General features: G+C 39.4%; 1 protein-coding gene across 1 annotated transcript; it reads right to left on the reverse strand.

The window, feature by feature from the left end:
• Positions 1–658: 658 nt before the first annotated feature.
• LOC121917710 (mitochondrial inner membrane protein OXA1L-like) lies at positions 659–2441 on the reverse strand (the record flags this gene model as incomplete). Its single annotated transcript, XM_042443834.1, has 3 exons — positions 2298–2441; positions 1400–1543; positions 659–965 (listed from the first exon to the last, which is right to left on the reverse strand). Coding segments are annotated over exons 1-3 (541 nt in total), but the record flags the coding sequence as incomplete, so codon positions are not given.
• Between the last annotated feature and the right edge of the window lie 7619 nt (positions 2442–10060).

Here is a 10060-nt window from a genome sequence, read left to right on the forward strand (position 1 = left end):
ATATCCACCACTATACTACAGGCTGAATCTCCCTTATCCAGCATCCTGAAATACTCCAAAATCCCCCCTAAACTGCAAATCCCAGGATTCCATAGGATGTTGCCATGATAGTGAAACTGGAATCAAAATGATCTAAAGAGACTGTACCTAAACATTAGGAAAAACTTCCCAATAGTAAGAGCTGTCAAGAGTGTGGCAGACTTTCCTTCTTTGGAGATTTTAAAGTGGAGAATGGATGACCATCTGTAGGGAGTGCTTTGATTGTGTTTTCCTGCATGGCAGAATGGGTTGGATTGGATGGCCCTTGGTGTCTCTTCCAATTCTATGATTCTAACTGTGTCGTATGAATGGATCTATGGTCTATCTAAGTCATGGTCGTGGGTAAAGGTCCTCTTATTGGCCTCCATCCCTGAATCAATTTGAGAGCAGGGAGTGAGTCTGTAGTCTTCACAGTTGTTGGTGTTGCGTGCCTTCAAGTTGTATCTTACTTACCGTGACCCTAAGGACACCATATCATGAGGTTCAGAGGAGATTTTCCATTGCCTTCCCCTTAGGCTGAGAGCATATGACTTGCCCAAGGTCACTCATTGGCGTTCATAGCTATGTTGGGATTCGAACTCTGGCTTACAGAGTCATAGTCCAGCGCTCAAACCATTACGCCACACTGGTTCTCTGCCACAGTACCAAGGCCATAAACACCATGGAGTTAATGGCCCTGCCAGATTATCCACAATGCCCTCTCTGCCAGGGAAAAGCTGCATCCGATTCTCCTCACCTGCTACAATGGCTCCCCACCAAGGGAGCCCCACGTCCACATGGAGGCTCTCCAAAAAGTTCTGGATCAGGCCTACCGGGGTGTGGGAGCCCAAGCCCAGCTCAGCTAAGCTTAGCTCCTGAACAGCTTGGCCAAGATCTCCAGCGGCCAGAGAGGTTTCTATAGGTGGGGATACAACAGGCTGAACGACCTGGAGAAGAGAAAGAAAGAAAAATAAGAGTACTGTATCAGTGTGATCAATGCACATTTTTATCATTTGCTTTGGTCTGCAGTTGTTAAATCCTTGGTATTTACATAAAATACATTTATTATTTTATTATTTATAAAACTTAAAATATACACACATCTTTATATGCCCATTACACTAAATGTATATATCATCTAACACCTATTTTCCCAATACGTTTCTACTCCTTAATATATTTAACAGAGAAGTTCCTGTCTGTCCATAATACATCCTACTATCTCTCTCTCATCCTTTTAAACCTCTCTTAGGAATCTTTAGGTCCTTCAGAAAAACTTTACAGTCAATATCTGCCAGAATTTGACTGCAGATTCCTGTTGGAGGACCTTTGACAAAAGTCAAAGTGAGAATGTGGAGGGCCGACTGTATATATCTCTTACCTGGGCACCAGCAACAGCCGCTGTGCTTTGACACCGGATTGATGGCCTCAGCAGGAGAGTGTGGCAGCCATTCAGAGGATGCGGATGAGGGGAAAAGGGAGCTTTAACTCTTAGCCAGGCAGCCGGGAGAGATGTTTTGTGGATCTGGAAAGCAATTGTGAGAATCAGCATCCTTACAATGTTATAAGGTAGAAAAGTTCCTGGTCTAATAACAGACTTCCCTCCAGAGCCACCGGACTACAATACCCATCAGCCTCTAAGACATCATGGCTGGGGATTATGAGGTCTATAGCTGCATCCATACTGAAGAAATAATCCAGTCTGACACCATTTTAGCTGCCATGGCTCAATGCTATGGAATTCTGGGATTTGTAGTTTTGTGAGCTATTTAGCATGGAGCCACGGCAGTTAAAGCAGAGTCAAACTGCATTATTTCTGCAGGTCGGATGCTCCTATGCCTTTATGAGCACTGGACTACGACTCTGGAGAGCAGGGTTCGAATCTCTGTTTGGTGACAGAAACCCAATGGACGGCTTTGGGCAAGTCACACTGAAGAATTAATGCATTTTGACGTTGCTTTAACTGTCATGGAACCCTGGGATTTGTAGTTTGCTGCAGCACCTGAGCTCTCTAACAGAGAAGGCAAAGCATCTCACCAAACTACAGATCCCAGAATCCCACAGCATTGAGCCATGGCAGTTAAAGCGGTGTCAAACTGCATTAATTTGAAGTGTGGACGCAGTCACACTCTCTCAGCCTCAGAAAACCCTGTGATAGTCCATCAATGCAAGACCAAGGCACTAATTCCTGACATCCCATCTGCAAGGTCATGACCCCTGGCGATGCTGACATCACAGGAAGAGTATTTCCCATCTCCCCCGGCGCCTCCAGCACCCACCTCTCTGTGGAGGCTCCCAATAAAGGGCCCCAGCCTTGAGACCCCCGTCTGGCTCCATGCTCGCCGGGCAGCTGCTGCAGGAGCCGCCATCGTCCCGTCTTGATCACATCACGTGCCGCAAACTCGGGGCATGCGCATACGAGAAAAGCGACGCGAGAGTGGGTCCGTTTCTACCATGTTGGTTGAGGGCAAATGCCCATTCGCCTCTATAGAGGGACGCCATCTTGGGTAAGGGCACTCTCCTCAGGCATGGTCCAATTCTTGTTTTAAGCCAATAAAGATAATAATAACAATTATTTCTTTTACCCGTCTCATCCCACGGCTTCCATTAAATGACTTGGGACACTATCATATATGGAAAAAGCTCTAATAATGGTAAAAAGAGACGTTTAGTGTTGCGGCCATATTTGAAAAGGGCAAAGTCAGTTCTTCGCTTGAGGAGTGAACGGCGGCCATATTTATCTGGGGCAAAGTAAGGGGGAACCGGAAGTGAGGCCATAATTGGTGTGGGCAACGTTGTACATGCCGCCATGATGGGTGTGGGCAAACCCCCACAAAGCATCCTTTTTGGATTATGAGAGGCAAACTGTGACAGTTTCAAGAAATGGTAGGTATGGATGGATATTTAATTATTTTTAATTTTTAAAAAAATATTTAAATAAATTTAATTAAAATTAGATAATTAATTAAATTTAATTAATGTAAATTATTTTTTAAAAAAATTATAAAATCATAAAAACTAATTTAATTAAAAATTAATTAAAATTAATTAAAAATTAACATTAAAATTAAATATCCATCCATTGTTTTTTAACTTTTGAATTTTGTGGATTTTTAGCGATTTTTTTTTAATTGTTGTGAGCCACTTTGAGTATGTTTGTATGGTAGGTATGGATGGATATTTAATTTTAATTTAAAAACTAATTGAATTTAATTTAAATGATTATTTTTTATTAAAATAATTTAAAATTGGTTTCGCCTTTCCTAAATTAAGTCTGTATTATGAAGCCAGTGTAATAATGTGGTTAAAATAATAATAATAATAATAATAATAATAATAATAATATTTTATTTCTATACCGCTATTCCAGCGATCACAGTATGGTTGACTTTACAAGATGGAAAACTACTAAAGATAGAAAATACTGATATGAGGTTCGGATGTCATGGTTATTTAATTTACGATAAATTAGAAGCAGACAGAAATTTCAATAACCATGACATCCGAGCCTCGATTTTCAGTATTTGAAAATAATCTCTCCTAAAATACCAAAGTGGCATTATACAATGTTGATCCTAAAAGAGAAAGAATTTGGATAAAGTATAGAGATTTAATTGATGAAAAGGGGGGAATTAAAACGTACGAGAGATTAAAGGAAGAAAACTGGAAAATAAGCTGGTTTCTTTACAGATAGTACCATATAGATAAAAAAGAATGTGGTTTCTCTAAGTCCAATTCGGAAATGGAGGAAATTATATGTCAATCAGAACAGAAAACACTATCCAAAATATATAATAAGCTGTTAGAATGGCATACTGAGGATGAGGTAATAAAAGAGGCCATGATCAAATGGGCACAGAATTGTGGAAGGGTAATTGAACTAGATCAATGGGAGAGAGCATGGTACAAAAGGTTAAAATATTCCCTATCACAATACGTAAAAGAGAACTATTGCAAGATCTTATATAGGGGACACCTATCGCCAGACAAAATAGCCAAACTTTATGAGACGGGAAAGAGAAGCTGCTGGAAATGCCACAAAGAGATAGGCTCTTCTTATCATTGATGGTGGTCCTGTGACAAAGCAAAAGCCTATTGGAAACAGATGCAGGTTGAAGTTCATAATATTTTGGGGATTAAGTTACAGTTGAGGACCGAAATATGGCTACTTTTTGTGCCGGATGATGACGTGGAAGCAAAGTTTGGCAAAATTATTTTTTACATGTTAACTGCAGCCAGATTAACCTTTGCCAGATCCTGGAAAGGCAACAAAGAAATAGATCTGAATGAATGGCGTATAAAAATATACGATAAGATGGAAATAGATTTATTATCATATAAATTGAAAAATGAGGATAATACCAAATGGAGGATATGCTGGGACAAAGTTATGAGATATATGGCAGAAAAATGGGGTAAACATGTCGTCAAACTTAGACATACTGATTTGAAAGTTTAAATTATATTGAGTATCAAGAATACGTAGACTGTTAATAATAGATTGTAAGCTTTTAATACATTTTGCCTAATATGTTGGTATGTGATAGGTTTAAGCATGTACTGTAAGAAAAAAGGACAAAGTTAAGAAGATGGAGAAGGAAAAGATGTATAGAGAATTCGGGTTATTAATGGGAATAGAAGTATGTCGGAAGAAACTTAAATGAATTTAAATATCTATGAGTAAAGAATAGAAGGGATTAAGGGATAATATAATTCTACGCTGTGAGGCAAATATGTATGATGTATTATGTAATGTGAAATAAAGTTTAATAAAAAATGCAAAAAAATTGATTTAATTTTTAAAAATAAATTAATTTTAAAATTATTTTTTTTAAAAAAATTAAAAATAAATATCCATCCATTATTCTTTTTTTTTAAAAAAACTTGAATTTTGTGGATTTTTGGCAATGTTTTTTAATTGTCATGAGCCACTTTGAATACCAATCTGGGAAAAAGTCAGGCTAATAATGATAATAATAATGATAATAATGACAACGATGATGATGACAACCACAACAATTTAAATCTGTTTGTTTTTAATAATAAATGTTTATTAAAAGACTATAGGTTAAATGAACAAGATGGTTCAGAATAACTAAAAAAAATAGGAACATTATACAAAGGTGGTACTAGTAAGTACCAACCAAATCAAGATGCGATTATTAAATCTTATTTCTTTCTCATGCATCTTATGGATATTACAACTCCTGGGCTGCTCCTCCTTCTAAAGCATTGCAAAGTGCAGCAGATAAAATGTGAATTCCCTTAACAATGCAGGAAGAGAAAAGAAAGGTGTCATAAGAGGAGGGAAGGGAGGTGGACTCACCTGGAACATCATGGAAAATAGTCACTGTATCCTATATCCAAAGTTTCAGAAGACCTTTGGCAAGGCAGAAGCTATGTGTCAGACAATTCTGAAAACCTTGCCAAGATAATCCAGGAACAGGATGAATCATAGAATCGTAGAGTTGGAAGAGACCGCAAGGGCCATTCAGCTCAACCCCAATCTGCCATGCAGGAAATCACAATCTAAGCAGCCCCGACAGATGGCCATCCAGCCTCTGTTTGAAGACCTCTAAGGAAGGAGACTCCAATACACTCTGAGGAAGGAGTGTGTTCCACTGTCAAACAGGCCTTACTGTCAGGAAGGTCCTCCTAATGTTGAGGTGGAATCTCTTTTCCTGCAGCTTGCATCCATTGCTCCAGGTCCAAGTCTCTGGAGCGGCAGAAAACAAGCTCGCTCCCTCCTCAATATGACATCCCTTCAAGTATTTAAACAGGGCAATCATATCACCTCTTAACCTTCTCTTCTCCAGGCTAAACATCCCAAGCTCCCTAAGGCGTTCTTCATAGGGCATGGTTTCCAGACCCTTCACCATTTTAGTCACCCTCCTTTGGACACGCTCCAGTTTCTCAATGTCCTTTTTTAATTGTGGTGCCCAGAACCAGACACAGTATTCCAAGTGGGGCCTGACCAGAGCAGAATAGAGCGGCACTATTACTTCCCTTGATCTAGACACTATACTTCTATTGATGCAGCCTAGAATTGCATTGGCCTTTTTAGCTGCTGCATCGCACTGTTGACTCATGTTCAACTTATGGTCTAGTTGGATGATTCTTTAAAATCACAGCCTGCCTCCGGAAATTGCAGCAAACGAGTTAATTGCAGCAAATGAGACATCATGTTTCATCAGCAAAATGCTTTCCACATTAATATGTTGCGTTTAAAGCTTTCTGGTAAATTGCACCTTAAAAGATGTATTGCTTCCTCTCTCTCTCTCTGCACTAGTGCACAATATTTTCCCTTTAGACATTATTGTTCTTCAACTCCCATCAGCTCTCACCAGGATAGCCAATGTTGTGGGATGATGGAAATCTTACTCAGCATCATCTCATGACATGTTTGGGGCATTGCCAAGACCTTTGAAATTTATTTTTAAATTCATAAATGCCAACAATTAGAATTTTTAAAAACCTGAGATTCTTGGATGCTTCATGTTGTGCTAAAATAAATTCAGACTTGATTAAACAACTTTGGAAGACTAATCCACTGCCTAATTTCCTCACAGACACACTCAGCAAGGGTTTTTCATATAATCCTGATGCATGCAGCAATTGACTTTTGGTATTCAGCTGCATTTCTATGTGCAATTTTGAGAGAGGAAAAGAATCCACGTATTTAAAGTGTGGTGCTGGAGAACTATGTGTACCAAAAGCAGGTCAATCTTGAATTAGCAGCAAGGCAATTAAAGCGGCTTACATATTAAAACAGCACCAATATACAGTACATGCTACATAACATATAGAATCTGGGTTGTCTCATAATATAGGCAACATTGCTGAGAGATATAGTGGGCAAACCAAGGGTTAGTGATGGTTTGGTTTGAAGTTCCATTTATTGGGATCATCATCATGGAAAACTGTAGCATGAGTGGTTACAATCTACACAGACAGAATAAACTCTAGTGCTAACTAAAATATGCCAACAAATACTGAAAACAAAACAGTGGCCAACAGACTGAAAATTATCAGTATGCAGCAGGGCATCACCATCTGCAGGCTTGCCATCTTCAGATTTGAGCATCTGCGGATGGCAAGCTCTGTGATTTCCAACAGCTCTGTGATTTCCAACAGTGGTGCATGCCTTCTGCCATGCTGTGCGCATGTTGCACTGCCATTGGGACTTGAGATCCTGGGTTTTTTTTGTATCTGAGGGATGAGGTCCAGATTGGATCCCATGCAGATACGAAGGTCTCACCATATATCCTATTCCCTATTTATCAAACTCTGGCCATGGTTATTGTTTGGATTTTAAAATGTTAGTTTTAGTTTTATACTGTTTAATCTTGTTTTAAGGGGGAGGTACTATGTATATATGGATATATTTTAGTCTATTGTATGCTGCTTTGATTGCTTGGCAAAAAGCGGGATAAAAATAAAAAAATATATTTTATTTTATTTATTATTATATATCCCCATCCACAAAAAAGGAGACACAAAAGACTGCAGCAATGACAGGACCATAGCATTGATCACCCATCAAACAAAATTATGATTAAAATTCTGCAACATAGACTGCAGTTATATATAGGGAGAGACATCCCAGAGGGGCAAGCGGGGGTCTAGAAAAAAAGAGGCACTAGGGAGCACATTGCAAACATACATTGGCTAATGGAGTGCACTAAGGAATTCCAGAAAAAAATTAGCATGTGCTTTATTGATTGTAGCAAAGCCTTTGATTGAGTAGATCATGAAAAACTATGGTCAGCTCTTAAAGACTTGGGAGTGCCAGAATGGTTTCCAATTGGCAAAGGGGTCAGGCAAGGATGTATTTTATCACCCTAAATATTCAAGGTGTATCCAGATAACATCATAGGAACAGGTTTAGACTCAGAAGCATGAAAATAGGAGGAAGGAACATCAACAATCTATGATATATGGATCATACCATACTACTAGTGGAAAATATCAAAGACTTGAAATAATTACTAAGAAAAGTCAAAGAAGAAAATTCAAAGGTAGGCTTATTGCTGAACATAAAGAAAAGTAAAATAATGACCACATAAATTCAACCTAGACAATGAGGAAATCCAATTAGTTAAAGATTTCTCATACCTTGGATCAAACATTGATCAGAATGGAGACTGCAGTCAAGAAGTATGAAGACTAGGAATGGATAAGGCAACAATAAAGGAATTAAACAAGATCCTAAAGTGTAAAGTCATACAATGGAGCACTAAAGTTAGAATCGCCCAAGCCATTGCATTCCCCATCACTGTGTATGGATGTGCATTACACATTTGGGAGCAGAGATAGATACAGCAGAAAACAAGAAAACCTTGTCAGTAGAAAGACAATAAAAAATGAAAGCAGCAGTGGTAGCATTAATTCAGTCATGAACACAGATGTAATGTGGGTACACCAGAAACGCATACTGAGACTCACAGGCAATATATCTGTGAGTGCCTACATTCTAATGACAGAAGCGAGAAAGTTGTTTCAAAGGGCAGAGAACAACTTATGTTCACTGACAGCGATGTACAAAAAAGGTAAGGAAAATATATGCATCCAGGAGAGTGGACCTTACACACGGAGATATTAAGTGACTTGAATTGCTTCTACAATCCAAACACTCCTTAGAAGCAGACGGCTAAACTGAGGTTGTCGTATTTTGGCCATACTACTAGAAAATACTCTAATGCTTGGTAAAGTTGAGAGCAATAGGAAAAGAGGAAGACCACATGGATAGATTCAGCCAGATGGATAGATTCAAGCAGAGAAGCCATGGCCATGACTCTGCAAGAGCTGAGCATCACTGCTGAGGACAGGGTGACTTGGAAGTGTCTCATTCAAAGGGTTGCCATAGGCAGAAATAGACATGTAGGGAGTTACCAATAACAACAAATTCAAGTTAAGTTTAAAATGTTCTTGTTTACTCATGCAAAGCTTCCCTGACCTGGTTGTTTCATTCCTCATGCACATATTGTGCAGGAATGCATCTAGTTTCCAACCTGGTGCCAACTCCTTGAATTTCTGGTTGTTTTAATTACTTATTGCAAACCTCTTGTTGTTATTTCATGTGTGTGTTGTTCTTTAATTATTTGGTTCTCCTTGTCTGTTTTGAGTGTTTCCTGTTTTTAATCTATATTTTCAAGGGAGTATATCACATGGAGCTTTCCGGTGGTTTTCTGGGTCAGTTCCAGCTCATTTCCGACGTGACTGCACTTCCAACGATGTGGTTTCACGTCATAAAGTGAATGTGTTATCAGACACCATTGATTTCTATGGGAGCAATGTGCACTCACTCCCCTTTGCTTGAATCCGCATTACGTGACTTGCTTGGAATCAAACTGACTTCGCTTCCCCCTTACTTCGGAAGGACAACAGAAAGGCAACCAGGTGTGGTAAAGCATCACGTTTTAACCTTAATTCGCATTGCTAGACAGGAGTGACTCTGGATCTGGTGTGTAAAAGCATCATGCTTGGCATCGCTAGAACAGGAGTGACTGCGGATCTGAGCTGCAACCCCCCCCTCACGTGTGATAAGGTCCAATGACACATTTTCTATTAACACATATTATAAAGTTGTTGTTGTTGTTAACTTAAATTGTAGGAACACCTGGTCAATGATTTCATAGCAACTCATTTCAGTTACTCACTTGTGTCAGTGGAAGCCTGCCCGAGATTTTCAAGAATCAGCCTCTTCCGGTCTACGTTGGTGACGTTGCATGGGCCAGCTGACAATTACTCCTAGTTATACCCAAAGCCTTCCAGAACACTATATAAGGACACTGAACGTGCCACAGAGGATTCATATTCAATCTCCCCGTCTGTTCCAGAATGCTTTGCCTCCTTATGGGACTCCTTGCCCTTGGGGCCAGCTTGCCAGGGACTTCTTCCCAGGATGTTCCAGGTGAGTCCACCTCTCTTCTCTTCCTTTTTCACTCCCTTCTTTCGCTCTCCTATCTGAACCTCAGTGGTCCTCTTCATGACTTCTGTCTTTTTAATGCTGCTTAGTCTATCCTCCTGGAGATTTTTTTTT

Source organism: Sceloporus undulatus, unplaced genomic scaffold, assembly GCF_019175285.1.
Source record: "Sceloporus undulatus isolate JIND9_A2432 ecotype Alabama unplaced genomic scaffold, SceUnd_v1.1 scaffold_307, whole genome shotgun sequence".
In the NCBI taxonomy this organism is placed as follows: domain Eukaryota; kingdom Metazoa; phylum Chordata; class Lepidosauria; order Squamata; family Phrynosomatidae; genus Sceloporus; species Sceloporus undulatus.